Consider the following 21603-nt stretch of genomic DNA (forward strand, 5'->3'; position numbering starts at 1 on the left):
TAAGAAATGCAAGCAGTTGTTAGATATTGTTTGTTTCAACTTTGAAACAGAATTTTACTTTCAACCATTTTTCAAGATTACATCACCTTAATGGAAGCGTATCCTGAGACTGCAAGATGGACTTGAAACAAACAAAATGCTGATATTTAGATTTTCTCAAGACTGTGCAACAGAAGTAAAGTGAATTTTGAGATTGAGTTGAAATTACAACTATCATCCATAATTTCTAATTTCAAGTTTTCATATTAATCAAAACAGCCTCACTGATTTCAGTAAGAAATGACATAAATTTGATAAATAATAGAAATTGAACTGTATCATCTTATACTTATAAAATATCATTTACTGGTTTTATATATTGGAGGTTATCATAAGATTTTATTTGAAAAGAGGTTTCTATTGCAAAAAATCTTTAGAAATCATTGCTTTAAGCTACAAATTTCAATAGAATGTAAACGATTTAGCGTATCAATTTGGCTTTAGATACAGATTTCTTACCTTACACAGTGATGCAATGCAACATGTTAGCTTTTCTATTCTATTAGGACTAGATTATTTAGACATTTAAATTCAAGAAATTTTGAAATTTTGAAATGAGTTTTGCTCCCTTTTTGGAAATTGATATTAGTAAAAGTATATAAAAAAGCTTTGAAAGTAAATATAAAGGTTCCAATGATGTCTATTTCTTCTCTGGTTGAGACTTCCTTCCACTATAAGTACCTGATTTCTTCTTGCCTTCTACTGTTAAAGGAAGAACACTGAAGAAAAGGATGCTCTGCTTGCGTTCTTCCAGCTCTGATCATTTTGAGCCTAGTAATCCCTCCTATATTACAGAACAGAATCTCTGAAGAACACACTAAGAAATGTGGACACAGTGAAACTACGAAACAGCAGAGTCCTAACTGTTCTAATGATATATCCTAGAAATAATTTGCTCGACTTTCTCCTAAACATAACTTAATTATAAAATAAAAATAACTAAAATGAGGAAAAATGAATCAATGACAAAATCACTTGAAAGTCAATTTTACCAGGAAAATACCAGGTTATCATTCTACATAGTCCTGTAGAATGATATCTATGCTTCATTCTATATAGCATGTATATTCATATAAAACTGAGAGCAGCCACTGATAGAGACCCATGAATACATACATCCATTGGTTAAAAATTACATATTTTAATGTGACAAAAAATTATTCCTATTACCTGCTCATAGTTTAAACGTTGAATTTCTGAAATTTCTTTTGGCTTTGCATCAAGCATGTAATCTCCTGTAAAAAGAAATTGTAAAGTTATCTTTTTAAAATGTTATTTTTTTCTGATTACAAAGGTAATAGATTTTTTAAAATGTTTATTTATTTTAATTAGTTTCAAGCATACAATACATTGGTTAGACATTTATATAGTTTATAAAATGATCCCCCTAATTGCTCCTTCTCTCCTCTGGTTTTCTACCTAGCTAATATATTAATGCTAACTGCATTCCCTATGCCATATTCCTCATCCTCGTGACCATCTATCAACTACTAATTTGTACTTCTTTAACCCTTCACCCCATTCTCCCGGTCCCCCAACGCCCCCTCCTCATTGTCTGTCACCAGATTGTCTTCTATATTTGTGTCTGTTTTTGATTAGTTTATGCTTTTTGTTTCTTAGATTCCACATATAAGTGAAATCATATGGTATTTATCTTTCTCTGTCTGACTTATTTCACTCAGCATAATAACCTCTAGGTCCATCCATGTTGTTGCAAATGGTAGGATTTCTTTTTTTTAATGGACAAAGGTAATAGATTTTAATTATAAATTATAGCAATGAGTGATATATAAAATTAACCACCCCCAATTCTATTCAAGGAAAACTGATGCTGTCTGCTAGTCTCACATATTTTTTTCAATGTACATAGTCTAATGCTTTTGAACTTTTTCTTCTATTTTATAATATATTTGAGCATCTTTCCATGTCACTATAATAAAGCTCTAAAAGACTGTATCAAGTTTCACTGCTATTCATAATATAACTATTATCCTAATATCTTTCTAAGAACGGGTTTATCAGTCTTCTAAATGTTATTCTGAGAAGTAAACAAAATCTTTTAGCATGTAAAAAAACGATGTCTTTTTATATACACATTTTTAATATATGTATTACTTTTAGTATATGTGGTACCTTTTAAACATATGTAGCTCAATTTTAATACCTTAAGTACATCTTTATCTGTTTTGTCTTTTTAATTAACTATATACACTTCTTTCCTTTGAATTGCTTGCTTATAGAAGTATTATTTCTTCTTATTGAACTGTAAAAGCTCCTTTTCAATTAGAGGAATTAGAACATTTACTGTTTGTTATAAGTGTTGAAAATATTTTTTCCTCACATGGGCTTCTCTAACTTTATGGTGATGTTTTTTTGTCTACTTTTTGTGATGCAGAAATATTTAATTTTAATACAGTCAAATTATTCTATTACAGCTTCTGGGTTGGATGTCATGTTTAGAAAGATCTTCATCTCTTAAAACTATATAAACATTCACATATGTATTCTTCATGTATATTTGTTTGTCTTTTTTAATAATTAAATATTTAATTTATCCGGAATTTATTTTGAGATACAGTTATATATAAAACTAACTTCTCACTCAGCCTCCCAAATCACTAACAAGTTGACAAAATTATTTATAACCTTTATTTTCTAATTCAAAATAAACTTCTAAAGAATACATCAAGTATTCTCTTAAGCTTTACAACTCTGGTAAAAGAACTCCTGTGAACATCAATATATTATTATTTGTACTTTTAATTAGAACTTTAAGATAACAAACCTAACTAGTAAACATTTTATTCTGCATAGGTACAATAACTCCAAAAGCTCTAAATTAATTTATAGAAATATACAAGCAAGTCTATTTAATGAATATTTTTGAGTCCTTATTCTATATGGCACATCGTGTGTCATGTACATATTTTTTAATATATGTATTGAGGTTTTGATACATTTAACTGAAAACTATGGTTTGAGTAAATTCTACGTATTATGTATTTAAATAATTGAGAATATAATTGCTATACTTGTATCCTATATTTCATTGAACAAAAGAATCAGATATTTTTAAAGGGCTGAATTTGAGTTTCTAAAGGAGCATCTTTCAGTTTTAGATACCCAAATAAGTCTCTTAAGAGTGCTATTTTGTCTAGCTTACCTAACCTTTATTATCTGTAATTGGTCAACAATACTATTTCAATCAATAATTATTTATTGAGAGTCTATTATGTGTTTAGTAGTGGGTTAAACCAAATATTAGGAAATGAATGGTTCTTTTAAAAAAGCAATAATTTGGTTGAGCAAAGAACAAAAGGAAACTGCATAAGATGATAAAGCATAATATAGTAAAAATGTAATAAATGCCTTAAGTATCAAATAATTTTGAAAAGAGATATTGATAAAGCCTGTAGCGCTTAGACATATATTTTGGAGGGGGTAGTATCTAAACTGGATTCAGAAAAGGGCAGAACTTGACAAGGCAATGAAGAAAAAAGCATTCTTTGAGGGAGAAAGAGTAATAGAAAAAGTACATATTAAGAAACATCATTTCATATGGATAGCTCATAAGAAGGTTTACATGTAAGATATAAGATGCAGAGTGGTGAGAAATATGGCTGGACAAGTAAACTTAATCAGATTATAGACAATCAAAAATAATATAGCTACTTATGAAAGATCACAAGGGATCTTTATGTTTTTAAGTAGACAAGAGCAGGATGAAATTGATGCTTTCAAAAGATAACTGGTATGTAGGGTAATTTGGAAGGGAGAGGAAATAATAGTTTGCAATAAATCATGTTGTGAAGTATTAGTATACGAAGAAAGAATTCCAAAGAAAGAATTCATATGATTTTGCTAATAGTGGAATATTTCAGACAAACAGAAATCAAGAAACAAAAACCTGATTGCTTCGTTAGGCAGAAAAATGGAAGAGAGGGTTTGGCAGTAGTTAGCTTAACCCAGGTGAGCATTCGGAAAAAAGAGGAGACAAGGTCAACTATGGACAAAATCAAAATGCTTCAACACCGACCTCCCTATATAGTTTTTATACTCAAAAGATAAAATAAATTATCTTTTAAAAAGTCAGACACCACCACCATCCCAAAAGCTATTTTCCTTACTGTAATACTATTAGTCTAATCATCAGACAAACAAGTTTGGATGAGTAAAGTTATAGTATAAGTTCCAATTTGTGTTACACTTTTTTACATTATCTTCCTACCCATTTTCTGCCTTCCACCTACACTTCTTCCCCACCTTATTTTATTAGACATCCTAGCACGTCCTAGGTATCCTAGCCTGTCTTGCTCCTTTCTTTATGCCAAAGCCCCCAACAAGCCTTGTCCATGTATGGCACTACTCTACTACTCTAGTGACAAAAATTTCCAAATTAAAATTCAATCCTTCTCTAACCTTTGCCAAATTTCTCATTCTTTGAGGTTCCTCAGCTAAGTGCTAGAAAAGCAATTAATAGTTTCTCTTATAATCTTTCTACTTTTGCTTATTAACTCTGGTTCCTCTAGAGAACTGGAGTAATCTCAAGAGGAGAAAATTCAAATAATTTAGAAAATTAAACAATTTGTCCTGGCAGGATTAGTCCTGAATAAAGTTTACTTTTGGTGAGGAAAATTCTTCAGAATCTCTTTTCTCATATCACTCTTGCTCGTTTCTCCCCCATCTCCCATTAGGATTATGTTACTTTCATGCTGCCCCTAGTAGCTGAGTCCCCTCATCCAGGATTTCCGAACCTCTTTCGCTACCCTAGACCTAGATATTTCATCAATTTTTCTTTTTCCCCATTAAAATTTTCTAGCCTGTGTCCTGCTTCCTCCAGGCTTCGCTAGCTAACAGATAAATTTAACATACCAAACCTCCATGATGACTATTAACACCACTCTACTTGCTTTTTTCTGCACACCTTCTGAGACCAAATGAACTCTTTCGCTGTCAGTCCCCATAACTGTGGATACAGTTTAGTGGCAGAGACCCATGAGCAGAGCCAGAAGGTGTAAGTGTGGCGGTGCTAACAGTACAAAAGGACAAGACTGGAGTTTGAAATAAAAGCATCACAAATTGTAAGACTGCTTCATTTGACAGATGAGGAAACCAAAGCTCAGAGAGGTTAGATAATGTGCTGTCTTCATCTGGGTACCTTCTTAGGTGATTTAAAGGCTGAAAGACTCATCATATACTCAAAAGTATACCCTTCTCCTTCACCACTACTTGTTCCCCTGCCCTTTTCCTTTTTTTCTAGCAAATATTTACTGAGCATATACTGTGGGCAAATTATTTGGAAGTATCAATAATGCATCTCTGGTTCTTCCGGAGAACTGGAGAATCTCAAGAGGAGAAAATTCAAATAGCTTAGAAAATTAAATAATTTGTCCTGGCAGGATTGGCCATTAATTCCAGCACATTTTCCTTCAACATATTAATATACTCATTTTTTCTTTATGCAACTTAAATTCTATGGCCCATCATTATAATCACTCTCTACACGCACCCTCAATTCCCTAGACTTACTGCAATATACTCACTTGCAAAAACCCAGCTCTGGTTAAATCCTGCTCCCTCACTATTCAGGCCTATATTCATGGAGCTGAATATAACTGGAGAAATCATACCACCATGCTGGCTGGTCTCACTAACTTCAGAGGTAATGCCCAGGAATCATATCGCATCTTCCCATTCACTGCTCCACTCTTCTAGGCAACTATGTTATACCTTCCCTCTCATCTTCAACATTTCCTCCTTCAGCCTCCCTCAGCTGATGACCTGGTTTCCTACTTCATCGAGAAAATAAAAGCACTCAAAATAGCTTCTACAAGCTACCACAACCACATCTCCCCATCTACCTGCATCTATTTTTAATATAGTCTGTCTTTTCTCCTATTTCTATGGATGAACTATCTCTACCTAGACTAATTCTTCTATTTGTTCAAAGTATTCCAGTTCTTTTCCACCAATTTCCTTTTTAAAAACAGCTGTATTGAGATAATTCATAAAGCATACAAGTAACCCATTTAAGTGTACAATTTGTTTTTAAAAGTATATTAACAAGATTGTGAAATCATCACCGCGATCTAATTTTAGAAAATTTTTATCACTCCCTAAAAGAAATTCTGTACTCAATAGCAGTCAATCCCTGTTTTCCTCCTATAACTCTCCCAGTCCTAAGCAACAAGTAATCTACTCTTTGTCTCAGGTATTTCATATATATGGAATCATACAAAATGTGGTCTTTTGTGACTTGGCTTCTTTGACAGCATGACGTCTTTAAGGTTTATCCATTCCTATTTATGGCTGAATAATATTTTATTGTAGAAATATACCACATTTTCTTTATCCATTCACCAATTGATAGACATATGGGTTCCCATTTTTTGGCTATTATGAATAATGCTGCTATAAACATTCTTGGATAAGTTTTTGTGTGAATGTGTTTTTACTTTTTGTAGGTAAAACTGTAGGGTTATATTCTATGTTTAACTTTTTAAGGAACTGACAAATTTTTCTAAAGTGCCTGCATTATGTTACATTCCTACTGGCTACGTATGAAGACTTCCAATTTTCTCTAGTACCCACTCCAGTCAGGTTTTCATCTCATGTACTTGGAAAGGTTCCCAATGACCACCTTATGGCTCAAGAAATGGTCAATTTTTAAGTCGTCATCTTGTTTGAACTATTAGCAACATTTAATTCAGTTAATTTCACACTCTTCATTGAAACTCTTCTTCATTTGGATTCTAGGAAATCAGGCTCCTGTTTTTCTTCTACCTGGCTGAGCATGCCTGTTCCTCCTTCTTCTCCAACTTTTAATCATTAGCATGTTCCAGACTCAGTCCTTGATCTCTTCTCTTCTCTATTTACATTCATTCTCTTCATGATCTCACTTAGTCTAACTCACCTGCCATGTTTCCTGCTCCTAAATGTAGATTTATAGGCTAGATCTGTACTGTCCAATACATTAGCCAGTAGCAACATGTGGGGATATAAATTTAGTTAAATTTAATATTCATCTCCTCAGTCACATTAGCTGTATTTTAAGAGTGCAAGAGCCACATGTAGCTAGTAGCTACCAAATTGGAAAGCACATTATAGAACGTTTCTATCATCACAGAAAGTTCATTGTATAGCACTGATCTAGACCTTCCCTCTGAACTTTAGATTTTTATATCCAACTGCCTTCCTGATATTTCCACTTGGATACCAATAAACATCTCAAAACCAAAATTCTGATATTTCTCCTGAAACATTTTCCTTCCACTTTTTCCTGTTTCAGTTAATGTTAACTCCATCCTTCCAGCTGTTTTAGCCAAAAACCATGGAGTCACCCTTGATTTCGCTCATCTCACTCCACATTCAACCGATCAGCAAATTTTGTCAGCTCTATATCCAGAATCTGACCACATTTTACAATCTCCACTCTATTACTCTGTTTGAAGTCACCACAAACTTTTGTCAGTTGTAATAGCTTCCTGATCTCCCTGCTTCTGTCCTTAACCCCATCTAAGTTCTATTTTCAACATAAGAGCCAGAGAATTCTTGTTAAACTTAAAGTCAAATCATGTCACTTCTCTGTTTAAAATCTTCTAATGGCTTCCCAACTCACTTCCAGCAAAAGTCAAAGTTGCTGTAATAGCCTACAGGGCCCTATATGATCTGACCCCATTATCTCTCTAATATCTCTTACTACTTCCACTTCACACTCTCCTTGGCTGTTATACTAGCTGTTCCTCCAAAGCACCAAACATATTTCAGCCTTTTCATGAAATGAAATTTAAAATCACAAAGTCTGAGAATCACTAAGCTAGACTAAAAGAGGTATAAACAGAAATTCTACTTCTACATATCTAGGTACTCAAAATAATCTAGCCAGTAAATGGGATTAAATGATATTAATTATATAAAGAAAAGGGTCTTCCAAAAGCTGCAGTCTCAATCACTTCACTAAGCCTACATTTCACAAAAAAAACCAGTTAGCTAGTTGTCTGGAATGGTGCAGACAAACTAATCAGCTGACAATTTTTTAAAAAAATAAAAATTTAATTCCTAAAAATATTGTGAGAACATGGATTAAGATTTCCTATTAGGTAACCGTATAAATATATATATATACAAATTTTTATTCATTAAATTGTAAAAGACCTCAGTGTAATATACAATTTCCTGCTCTGTAAAGAAATTCTACTCAGTACAGCTGGTCTGCAAACTGTGTATTACTGGTTTGTTTTGAAATTAGAAATTTGCATAAGAATGCAATTCAATACACTGCTTCCTTCATCAAAAAAATTTGCTATGAAAAAATTTCAGGTAAACTAAACAGTTTACTAATGTAAATGTTTTACATTCCAGTACAAGCCCCTATCTCACTGAAGACTAGTAGCTAACATTTCATAGACTGGCATAGGTCCATGAGTCATACATACTCTGGGCAGCACTGCTCTAAATCACCTCCTGGGTCTTTAATTCTGCTCCGCATTTTTTAACACTTTCTACATGCAATGTCAGAGTTTCTGTGCCATTTCTCATTTTGCAATTTATTAGAATTAATATGTATCTTGTTGTTTTCTAGATGGCATTCAGTCTCCTTATTTATATTACAGAATTTTAATCCTGGTCAGAAAGAAGGCTTTAACATCCAAGAACAGTAACATACCAATAAAAAATTTTAATTGAGATTAAAAATTATAACTTTAAAATAAATTATATAATAGCACTTCAAGAAGGTGAAATTTGGTAATATATTAGCTTTGAAAACTTTTATTTTGAAAGAGATATAAAATCATCCACTTTTCAACACTAACCTAAATATTCCATCAGCTGTTCAGCAGTTATGATTTCCATCATCGGTGGAAGTTTCACCTGAAAAACAAAGTATTTTTTCTATAAAATCAAATGTTTTAGGAGATTAAAGTGTTTCTTCTATAAGAAACACAAGTATGTATGTATATATGTGTATCTACTACATGTATACATTAACATTTACATTATTAAAATCTTTATAATGATCTTTATAAAATATAACAAAGTTAATCCTATCGCCATAAAATTTGCAGAACAATATAAGGTCTCATAGAGACACTGAGAAATCTGTTTTCAAAGGCTAAGGATCTGCTTTTCACCACCCACCATGGCTGTCACTAGGCACCTGCAACAGTGTCCTGCATGACAGAAGTGCAGGTAAAGGGCAGGAAGAGGCACCTAAATGTTGTGACAGGTCACCCGTCGAAGAGTTTTACTGAAGATAGGCTTGAACACAGCTCAATATCCCATTACTTCAGTTTACCTCAGCCATTTTCTATTGTTGAATGGCTAAAATGGCTACATACTGAAAAATTCATACTTTATGATTCCACCTGTAAAGTTTTAAAACAGGAAATATTGTAGAGAGCTGCATGCTTGGTATAAAACTATAAAGAAATGTAAGGAAATGGATACTATAAAAATCAGAATTATGTTTAGCCCTAGGGATAAGAAAAGAAGTTATAGTTGGAAAGGAGCATATAAGAAGCTTCCGAGGTGCTGGCAATGCTCTAGTTCTTGACTTACATGGTAGTTCTGCTAATGTTTGCTTTAAATAACTTGTTAAACTGGACATTTCTGTTTTATGTACTTTTCTGTATTATATTGCACAATAAAAATGTTAAAAGTAGATATATAAATTACAGTCATGTTTAAGTTTCTAAAATTAATTCAGCTGTAACACATTAGTCCCAATTTTTCAAATGAATTGGCAGATGACTTACATGGATATTATAGCTAATGACTGTAAATATTTTAACTAACTTATTCAAAAACATACTTTGGTATATTCAGAGTAAGATGGAAATTTAAACAGTTAATATATTAATGATAGAATAGTAACAATTTTAAATTCTTCAGTAATTATTTTCTGTTCAACCAAGTAAATGATTTATATCAGCAATTTCTCTAACAATTCCCCCAAGTTGAAAAAGGTGCTCTGGGTGTTTATGTTACCAAACGTGGTAAGAGCATGTCACAATTTTTTTGTTTGTTTTAATAAATGAATAGAATAAGTTCTAAAACAGATCTCTGTTAACACAGAAGTGTGAGACCCTCTGAGAACATACATGACAGTTGATGATTAGGATTTAGACATCCAGTGGATTTATTACTCAATGAAAACCAAGAGATTCCAAGGAGGTTTTGATCATTACTTGATTCTAATTACTTTTATTTTCTATGACATGTAATAGACTATTTTTTAGTAGTTTTAGGTTTACAGAAAAATTGAGCAGAAAGTACAGAGAGTTCCCATATATGGTATATTTTTAAATTGAAACTCATTGACAAATTATGGTCCCCTGCCTGTTTTTTCTAAATAAAGTTTTATCAAAACACAGTCACTCTCATTTGCTTATGTATTGTCTGGCTGCTTTTACACAACAGTAGCAGAGTTGAATCTTTGCAACAGAGACCATATGGCCCAAAAAGCCTGAAATACTTACTGTCTGGTCCTTAACAGGAAAAGTTTGCTGCTCCCAGCTTTACATGATTTTAACTGTTATGTTTTATCAAAGTGCTTCAGTATTGCTTTGAAGGTCTGATATTTAAACAAGTAGTTTATGTTCATTGTGAATGTTTATATTCTGCACAACTGTCAGACCAATTTGAAAGTCCCATTAATACCTAGCAATGATTCTTACATAAAATAAGACCTATATGTTCTTTTATACCAGACAGATTCAAGACCGAAATATATTCACTAAAAAATTCCATAAACAAATACCTTATTCTCTGCTTTGGTTAATGTAGTAATCCTACCATAAAATTATCAAGATAAGAAAACAAGGCACTAACAAGTATATATATTTGGGAAATACATTATACAATCTTAGATTTTGACAAACACATAATTTCAAGGTTTAGCCTTGATATTTCTGAATAATAACTGCCTACCATGTGTTCCTTCAAATATTTGAAACAGGAAATGACAATCTCTATATTGATTTTAGAAGTGGGACAATAAACACATAACTATTTTAACAGACTTATTCACAAGCATACTCAGAGGTATATTCATTTCCTGAATCTTGGCCAATAAGACATTCTGGGTGTTCATTAAAACTAGGGACAAAAGAGTATAATAGTGAAGAAAAATGCCTGTCTCTCACTAACACTCTGGAGCCATCAACATCTTAACTTTTTTAAACCATAAAACGATCTTCCTGAAACATTGCTTCTCTTTGTTTTCCTCTACCACCATTACTTATAAGCAAGTGCCAAAGGTTTTGATAATGATCCTAAGACTGTCACTCTTTTGTCTCTTTAGATTGTATTAAAGAGAAACAGGTTATGGGATAGCCAGCTAAGAATACATAATTAACAATTGTGGCATTGTCTGAATCTCTAAATTTTAAATTTTACAAGTAAAAAAAGAAAATAAAGTATGACCTAGGTTCTCAAGTGGTCTTCTTTTAATAATAATCTGTAATATTTATAAGTAGTGAGAATAATGTATATATTGAGTACTTGGAAGGTACTCTTAAGTAGTTTAAATAGTCTTCCTCAAATTTGAGCAAAGCCTGCCAAATTAACACATAGATCCAAGAGTCCAGACAAAATGAAGATTTGATTCTCTAGGAAAATAAGGTATGTCCTACCCTAAATAACATTATTGTATTAACTAGATTTCCTGAGCAAAATTAATAATAAGCACAGCAAGAATATTTAAATTAACAAAAGGAAATAGCCACTCCAACTTCAAATATTCAACTATAGGATAAAACCTCATTAATTCAGCCCAATTATTCTGTAATTCTTAGTCATTTAAAGAGTGAAGTGTATTTTGGAATAGACTTAAGTGAGACCAAAAATAAAAACAACAAAACCTTCTGTTTAAAGTAATAAAATCTTAAACAGGAATATAAAACATCCCAAAAGTGATATGCCAAGATTCTGATACCTATTTTATATTCTGAGGGGATAGAGAAATGCAGAGGACCCAGAAATAACTAAGAAATAAGCATTTTATATAGGTGATGGCAAGTACAGAAATAACCAGCCAAAAAACATTATTAAATGTTTCATTAGAATACCAATTAATAAGTACTGAAGAAATACAGTTTGAATTCTAACACTTCTTTAAAGTTAGAAAAATACTTAAGGAGATAAAAAATTAAGTATTTGCCAGTCTCCGCTCTTTAGGAAATCCAGGGGAAAAAATTAAATGTGTTGAATTTATACTAATTGCCATTCAATTTGCATGTTACCTTTAATCCACAACAATCGTATGAAGCAGGCATTATTACCTTCATTCAAAGAATAAACAAAGGCATTAAAAAGTTAATTTGTCCAACTGGTGTAAATTGAGATCTGTGGTGTGAATTGAGATCTGACTCCTAAGTCAATTACTCTTTTCATTATACCACTATTCAAAGATTTTTAAACACAGCAAAACCCTTTCTTGCAATGAAATCTTATAAAAAACATCATCTGAAATATATTTTAAATGAAGAATTGACCAAATTTTGTGACCAATGAAAAGTGGAGGATAAGGGAGAAAGAATAATCGAAGTTGCCTCTAAGGCTCAAGAAACTCTAAAAATCAAGATTCATACAATCAATAAAAATAAGAAATTTGGTAAGAGAAGATAACTTTGTAGAAGATGTTAACTGCTCAGAACTGTGAAGTTTGACATTCAAACAAAAAATTGAGTTGGAACTCAGGAAACAACCATTTTTTTTTTTTTCAAAACACCTACAGCACCAGATCTTCATAGGTGCTCTCCCATCCAAGTACTAACCAGGCCCAACCCTGCTTAGCTTCCGAGATCAGACAAGACTGAATCAGGCATGTTCAGGGCGGCATGGCCGTAGACAGAAGACAACTATTTTTAATTTGTACATGAAATATTTGATTCCTATGCTGCAGTCTACTTTTGCATTATGGCAAGATAGACCAAGTAAATAATGCAATTTATTTTTGGTTCAAATTTTACTAATTTTGAATATGCAGTAAATCATATCATTCATGATATTTTTAGTTGTGATTGTAAAGAAATTATGTTTTTGAAAATATTAGAAGTATTATTAATGAGAATCGAAGGGAAGAAATGTAGTTTTCAAAATACAGACTAAAAAACTTAAGGATCCTTTCAACATACCTTTAATTTTGGCTACAGCAAATAAACTTATGTATTACAAGTTATTTTACATCATGTTATATATTTTAATTTCTTATATGTAATACTAATTTATTATGAAGAATAATTACTGTACTTAAAAGACTAAAATTTAGATTTTTAGTAAATCTAACTGACTTTCTACTTGTCATCAGTATTTCAAATCAGGAAAATTTTATGAGACAACCTTCAACTTAAAAATGCCAATTTGAAACACTTTCACCATCAACTTATCATAATTCAGACTCCATCATCAGAGTAATATGATGCCTATTTAAAACTACTTAAAACCATCAGAATCTGCAGATATATTCATACATATTAGATTTTCAAGAATGTCCTATTTTATATGCAATTTAAAGGGTTTTGGTGCAATGAAGAATATTGTTACAGTGAAATTTACCAATAGAAGATTTACTAGTAAGAGATCTTCAGTTCAAAATTCACTGGACTTATAGTTAAGCTCAGCAAACTTACCATGCTGAAAATTCTCCACTCATCACCCCCAAAAAAGCTGATTGTGAAACTTTAACAGTAATTGCTTAAAAGATAGATGGTGCCAAATGGTCGGAGACTAGTTACAAGGCTACTGAAATAGTCCAGGTGAGAGATGAAGGTAGCCTGAACTAGAGTAGTGGTTGTAGAGATAACTACTAATGATTGAAAATATCGTATTTAATAAACTACGATGGGAAAAGCAAGATCATTCACCACAGACCCCAAGAAAGACTCTGAAATTAGAAGTGTCAGATAATTAGAAGTGTCAGATAATAGGATAAAGCATAGGGGCCTAAAAATGGAAGGAGTCTGTATAAAGAACAGCTAGTACCAGATCCCTAGAATTTGTTCTAAGGCAGCAGTCTCCGACCATTTGGCACCAGGGACTGGAGCTCCTATGAGAATCTAATACCTGATGATCTGAGGTGGAGCTGAGTCAGTTATGCTAGCCCTGGAGAACGGCTGCAAATATAGATGAAGCTTCCCTTGCTTGCCCGTCACTCACTTCCTGCTGTGCGGCCCAGTTCCTCACTAGCCCGTGGCCCTGGGGTTGGGGATCCCGGTTCTAAGGAATCATGAAGTCTATTTCTGCTTCTCTGACTTATCGCTGGCTCCTCTACCCTGCTTTGTGTTAGACTTATTGTCCACAGGCTTACTGGTATCTTGAATTTTAACTTCCCAACCAAATATCCCAAGTAAGAGTTCAGGTTCTGGAGTGGGTGATAATCTTCTCTGGGCAAGTTATTTAAACTCTATGCACCTCAATTTTATATATATGTAAAACAGGAACAACATCTATGGATTTCATGATGTGGCTGAGAAAATTAAAAAATGTATATAATACATGTAAAATACTTACCATAATACCTAGATATAAAAATAATTGAGTACTTATCATTATTATTCAAAGCGCTATGATTACCGGTACCACCTGTGCTCAAATGTCCTTCATTTGGGACTTAATACAGACAAGGTTGGATGAGGAATGGGAAGGTTTTCCACTGAAGGACTACTCCATAGCGAGAGGAGAGGAGAAAATAAACAGATAGCTAACAGGACAATCATCCAGTGGCAGTATTCATACCATCATCAGCCCTACTCCACTTTATCTCACAAATCAGATACTACATCAATCCTAATTCTTAGAAGAGACTAGAAGTGAAAGTCTATAAAGTGTTACTTGCACCTATCGTGTAAATAAAACTCCATCACTGTGTGAAGCTTTTAATCTCTTCTGACAGGATCTATATTAAAAAATAGGGTGGGCAGAGGCTAAAATGGAATCTTTGGCTCACCATCTGTTTTTCCATTTTTATAATAAACACCATTGAAAACCTCAAAAGAGCTTTCTGTCTACTTTAGGAAAAGGGGAATATGAGAAAACTTGTGATTGCAATGTTTCTATAGGTTATGAAATAAAAAAAAAAAAAAAAAAAGCAAAACCTATTCAGAAGCAAGAGGTATCTATGAAAAGGTGTATGAGAAAAGAAGAGTAATCAAGGACAGAGGGAGAACTAGAGCAAAAACTCACTGCTGGCATGAGGCTCATCCTCATGATACCTCACTCTGTAGGTGATAATGAGACAGAATATATGTCTATCTGAACTTCTTTGAATTTTCTGTTAATGGCTTTTTGCTCACTTTGCTATTGTTTTTCTTTTTTTTTTTTTAGAAGGGGAATCTTTGTTCTTTTTTTTAACCATAAGGTCTTTGTTTTTGTTTTTTTCACAGATTAGAAGGTATTAATCCTTACTTTATAGTTTCTAGGTTTAACGTCTGAAGAAACCAGTTTAATGTAAAAATCTTGCTTCAGAACCCTTGTGTTCCTCCCTTGACTTGAAGTGGGAGATGGTCTCAGCTCTCACTAAGCAAAGAAAGGTGAAAAGAATTTCCTACCTAAAAGGGCTAAGGAGGAGAGATGTGCTTCCAGCATCTTAAATCAGAACAGTGTGTTCATTCTTCTACTAAAATGCTACATAATGATTAGATACATAATGATTAGATATTACAATACTATATATCCTCTATCACAATGTACAGTATAACATATATGTTTTTTTTAATGTGTAGGCCTCAGAATCAATAACATTATTTCTATAAGAAAACAAAAGTATGACAAAGCAGAGACTACTTCTATTATTAAATTAATACCTTCATAAACATAAAAATATTAAAGTAAAAACTTTCAAAAATATTTCATAACATAAAATTTAAATAATATGTAAAAGTAGAAAAATAACAGCATAATGAACTTCCTTCCAGAGTGCAGCTTCAACATTTATAAGGCCAATATCATCAGAAACTAAATTTCATAGATTATTTAATTAAATGGGTTATAGTTCTCAAATATACTTATTAATGGCCGTTGTTGATAGATAAAATGAAAGATAAAAGAAAAACTATTAAAAAACACCAAATAATAGTCTAAAGTAAAGAAGCAAATTGAAAATGTATTCCAAGACATAAATTTACCTGGTGTCAGTTAAATAGATTTAGAAATTTGAACTTGAATTAAATTTAGTGAATAGATTTTCTTCTTTCTTGATTTGTTGGATTATCACAGTTAAATTATTCTACAGATTATGATCACCTTCCTACTCTCCATCAGTCCAAACCCAACACTTTTTAATTAAAACTCCAAGATTTCCAACTCAGTACTTACCCTGTTCAATAATTTTAACTGTCATCTCTCATGAAGAACTATGGCATTTGCTACCTTTAAATCACTCATATCCTCCCAATATGTTCAGTTTATTTTCTTATTACTTCATCTCCCCAGGAGAGACGATCAACTATTTCACTTTCAACTCTAATTCCATTGACTCTTCATGAATCAACCCTTGAAAAGCCCAATCCCTGATAACCCTAACTAGCCATTCTTCCTGTCCCTATTTCTAGGTATAAGAGAACTACTGGGCGTGGGGGGTGGGGGGATAGGGGTGGGGACAAAAACAAAGCAAAATTGATACACCAAAAGTTTTTAAAGACTACCCTAACTTATCCATTGCTACTTATTACTTTCTATTTATGCCTTAGATTCTTAGGTACATTGTCCAATGACATTAGAATTTCTTTAAAATATATTGTACTATTCTCACAAAACCAACCAACCCCTCGATGCTTTACATCTCTCCTTAATTACTGACAAGTTTAGTAGTTACGACTGATGAGGTCAACTGTTATTCTGCCAAAATGGAAAATCAGGCCTCAATTTCTGTCTGCCTCTCTATCTTAACATAATCTGTCTTGTTCCATTCATTCCATTACTTTAGAAAATGACTGTTCTTCCTTTCCTCTGAAGAGAACTTTACCACCTATTCTGAAGAGTCCATATTATCCTGACTTTTCAGCGACCTTGTTCTCATGTCTATCCTTTTTGGCAAAATCTTTCCTATTCCACCAGCTACTTGATGCTGTTGCATTTGACAATAACTAATCAATTTTATTTTTATTATAGTCTGTCTCCCAAACTACTATCATGACATTATCCTACTTCTAGTTCTTAGTGACATCTCAAATTGTACCTACACTGATTTCTTTTAAACTCTCCCTTAACACTTAGCATTTCCCTCTCTCCAACCAAGTTTAACCTTTATTCCTGTTTTCTCTGTTTCTACTGGAAAATGGGGTAGGAAGGGGAGTGGAGAAATAGAGTGAGGATAGGGAAGACGTTTATGCAGGCAATTTATAGTTCCTCACATATATTGGGATGGAAAAAAGTTGACAACCACTGCTCACCACTCTAAGAGAATTTATTTATTCTCATCGTTATCATACTTAATGTCTATGTAATATTTCCCCAATTCAATTTTTCTCTATAATTTTGACCTCTTTCCTGAGACCCAGTATATGCTTCTAGAGGAATAATGAACATTTGTATTTTTATGTCCCACTATCACATATTTCCAACCTGACACAATCAAACTTTGACATCAACTTTCCCATCTAAAACACTTTATCTTTTGATGATCCAAGTAATCTCCATTGCCCATTAGAAAATGTGATGTCACTGCCTTCATTTCCTATATCTAAGTAGTGATCAATTCATCATTTAGGCTGTGACAGTAAAGAGAAGGGGCAAAGAATTCCCCATCCAAAAGAGCTAACCTCATCCATTCTTCCTGCTACACTCCCTACAATCTTACCTGTAGTCTAATCTCAAACGAAAAGACCACTTTCACCATGTCATTCCTCTGTCCAGGAATTTATAATGGCTTCCTATTAGCAGCTACATATAAAGTCTAAATACTCCCAGATATGAGTCCTCTGAAATTTGACAACTACCTTCATACCCTCCTATTTATTAATTTTCTCTACTATAGTATTTCTCTACTCTGGTCTCAGGATCCTCTACAGTCCTAAAAAGTATTGAGGAGCCCAAAGAGCTTTTGCCTATGTGGGTTACATCTATCAATATTTACTGTATTGAAAAGGAAAACTGAGAAAAATTTTACACATAAAAATACACAGGCACACATTCAATTAACTGTCAGAGCAATGACGTCATCACATATCATATAGCCTGGAAAACTCCACTGACACTTTTAGAGAGTGAGAGTGAAAAGCAAATAACATCTTAGTATTATTATGAAAATAGTTTTGACCTCTAGAACCCCTGGCTCACTTTAAGAACATCGCTCTATCTGACCTTGTTTCTCTCAATCCTTCTCCCTATCAATCACTGATGATTACTGATGAGTAACTTTTGTGTGCAGCAATAGCATGGAGGTAGAAAGGCGAAAAACCACAGATTTATAAAATAATCTCCAAATTCATTAGCAAGCCTGCTCATTTCACAGTCTAACCCCACCTATCAATTTTATTTGCTGCTACTGCCATTTCCTTTCCCTCCTCCACCATACTCCAACCAAGACTGGAGTCCCCAAATAGAACAAACCTTTTTCTGCTTCAACATCTTCGACTACACTATTCCCTCTGCCGCGTCTTCTCTCACTCATCCTTCAGACCCACTTCATAGGTTACCAATTCTTTGAAGCTTTCTCTCGACACATCCCATCCCCAATTACCCTTTTCTTTGTAATTCCATTGAGGACTTCTCACATCGCACCTTAATTATCGTTCATATATCTGTCTCCCACTAATAGTGAGCTACATAAGGGCAAACTTGAATCTTACTCATCTTTGTATTTCTAGTACCTCACACATAGTGAGAATCCAAACATTTGATCGTTCACTTTGAAGCTATATCTTTCAAACAGTTAGTCTAATGTTCATCTATCCCCAGATATTCCAGCCGACAATACTTGCTACTTCCTCTGAACTTCTGCAGTACTCTGTAGAAACTAAGAAGAAAGAAAAGCCTAAAGGAAAGTTATAACCTTCCCACAAAAAGATGAGAACTTTGGCCATAGGATCAAGTCTAATTCTTTAGTCTGATGTTCAATGGCCTTCATCAAATGGCTCTTCTCCACCATCTCAATTTTATTTTCTATTATTCTCCAATATGAACTTACCACTCCTGTCATCCAACACACACACACACACACACACACACACACACACACACACACACACACTATTCTAGTTTTTCTCTTTTGTTTATACCCTCCTCTCTCCCAGGAATTCCATTGCCTTGTTGTTTTAAAATCTACTTTTCCTTAAAAGTGGGTTCAAGACCCAAAAATTCCATGAAGCTCTCTGAAATTTCTCCTTTTGGGATATCTGTTTCCTATAACCTAGTATTTATAGTGTTTTGTCTTGCATTGTTCTTTAATAATTTCAGATAAGTCAATGCTGCAACCCCAAATAGCTCAACGGCTCTTTAAGAACAGGCACAGTCTTCACTCAAAATATTTGTGTGCTGGTATGTACCAGGTACTGTTAAGTTTTCGAATCTTATTTCTTTTGCATCAATCCTTTCTAGTAACAGGAAGACAAAGGTATGCAATAAATACTATTTCCTTTACTTGATTTTCTTCCTAACTGGTCAGAATAATCCAGGTTGTTTTTTTCCAGGGAACATTTTATCCATAATTATCAATTTGAAAATAAAATGTGTGCTATAAGATATATCTTCTTAGTACCCTAAAAATGCAAGCTTAAATGAGACAATCCATTTATAGGTAACTCACTGAGTCCTCAATATTATTACTTTTGAAGGGCACTTCCCTTTTATTCTCCCTTACCTTGAATATATCTTTTCTTCTTTAGTTCTTAGAATTTGAGCTCCCTTACACATTCTGATGCATAGTTACTGGTAATAGTGCCAAACTATTTAAGAAAAGCCAAAGAAATGAGGCAAGTAAAAATCATGCATAAAATGAAAACATAATCTTTGAAAACCAAGAAGTTATGATAACTGGGTCTCATACCAATGCTTTTCCTTAAATGGAATTTGTCTAAGGGGCCACATCTTCGCTATCACCATTTCCTTAAGTATCCACACCCAAGTGGAGCAAGCATTAGTAAAAAATAGACTAAACATAACCATCAGAACTTGTTTTCTGATAACACGGATTGATGATAACTTCTGAAAATCATTTCCCCCTATTATATACACTCTTTTGCATATGTGATAAAGTCAGTAAGAAGGACTAACATAGGAAAATATTGTTTAAAAATAATCATGGGGTTAGGATGCTCTAAGTCCCAGTTTTTTTGTCAGTGTATCAGCCACACTGAATGTTAAACTCTTATTTAAACACTGCAAGAGAGACCTGAGGTTGCCAGCAATTCTGATATACGTATAATATGCTTTCGCCAAGGGAGTCCCAGAATGAATTTCATGTAAGAAAAGGGAACTGATGAATGAGGAAAGCAAGGAGGAAGCCATCAGCAGATATGCAGCAGCTCACCTCCCCACACCTCCCCCCCTCACCCCGTCTTCCCCCTCTCCAAAGCTGCAGGAAATAAAAAGCTGCAGAATGTACCTTCCAGGCCAGAAGCAAAACATTGAGGATGGCCAGCAAAGGGCAGGGTCCATTCTCATTCTGGGTGATGATGGGTGTGTTCTCTTCCTTCCACTGAATCCACTTGATGTGATAGACAGATTGTCCCGGGAAACGTTCCTTGGAGGCCGCCAGCACCTGAGCTGCCTCCTCCTCCTCCTCCTCCTTGCACAGAGGCACAGCCCCGGGCAACACTGCCGCGCCGCCCTCCTCCTCCTCGGGGACCCTACTCTCAGCTCCTTCCTCACTATTGAACTCGGAGCTACTGGGGAAAGAATGCAGGTTAGAGAACGACTCTAGGGAGTCCAGGCTCGGCGATTCCCCAGGAGGGCTCGGGTCGCTGCAGCTGCTGCTGAGGCCGCCGGCGCTGCTGGGCTCCTCGGAACCCGCGGTCGCCAACTCCGGCCGGCAGGTGCCGGCGGGATCCCAACGGGCGCCCGAGTCTCCCGCCGGACCCAAACCATGGCCCGCTCTGGCCTCGGCTGTCTCCGGGGAGGCGGTCACCTTGTGCTGCCCTCTCAGAGGCACCTTCTGGACAGCAGGGCTCTCCAAATCGCTCTCCTGCAAATCCAAGCCTGGGAAGGAGCTGCAGGGTCCGGGACCCTGAGAGGAGCTGGCGGGAGAAACTGAATCCGGGAGGCTCCTCCAGGCAGCCGCCGCCCCCTGCCCATTCCCGCCGCTGCTCTCTGCCGCCCATACTTCAGGACCATCTCCAGCGGCGAGCCTGGTCTCCTGTCGCCCTTCCTGCGGAGAACCTGTCCCTGGCGCTGGCCCAGTGGCCACCCCGTGTTCTAGCGGCTGCAGGCTCTCGGGGCCGCTCTCCATACCCAGCCGCCCGCCCCTCGCTCTAAAGAGACCGCGGCGGGTTCTCCTCAGCCAGCGCCTCCGACGCCATGACAGCGGCACTGGCAGCTACAGCGCCCTTGCGCGGCCTCGGCCAGGCACGTCACGGGGTAGGGCATCAGGAGCGCGCGCGCGCGCCGCCGCGCGGTCAGCTAACTCTA

General features: G+C 34.9%; 1 protein-coding gene and 1 pseudogene across 2 annotated transcripts in view; both read right to left on the reverse strand.

The window, feature by feature from the left end:
- The window catches only part of MINDY2 (MINDY lysine 48 deubiquitinase 2), a 62536-nt gene extending 40994 nt beyond the window's left edge, over positions 1-21542 (reverse strand). Inside the window, exons 1-3 of one of the 2 annotated variants that reach the window (XM_006920321.3) lie at positions 20582-21494; positions 8853-8910; positions 1210-1274 (exon numbers count right to left, since the gene is read on the reverse strand). In XM_006920321.3, coding sequence (XP_006920383.1) covers positions 1210-1274; positions 8853-8910; positions 20582-21424 — 966 coding nt within the window. In that variant the 5' untranslated portion in view covers positions 21425-21494. Of the gene's footprint in view, positions 1-1209; positions 1275-8852; positions 8911-20581 lie in introns of both variants that reach the window. The other variant, XM_025038840.1, reaches the window with a different exon arrangement.
- Positions 12767-12890, reverse strand: LOC112469782 (annotated as a pseudogene).
- Positions 21543-21603: the final 61 nt, after the last annotated feature.

This window comes from Pteropus alecto, unplaced genomic scaffold (assembly GCF_000325575.1).
Source record: "Pteropus alecto unplaced genomic scaffold, ASM32557v1 scaffold86, whole genome shotgun sequence".
NCBI lineage: Eukaryota > Metazoa > Chordata > Mammalia > Chiroptera > Pteropodidae > Pteropus > Pteropus alecto.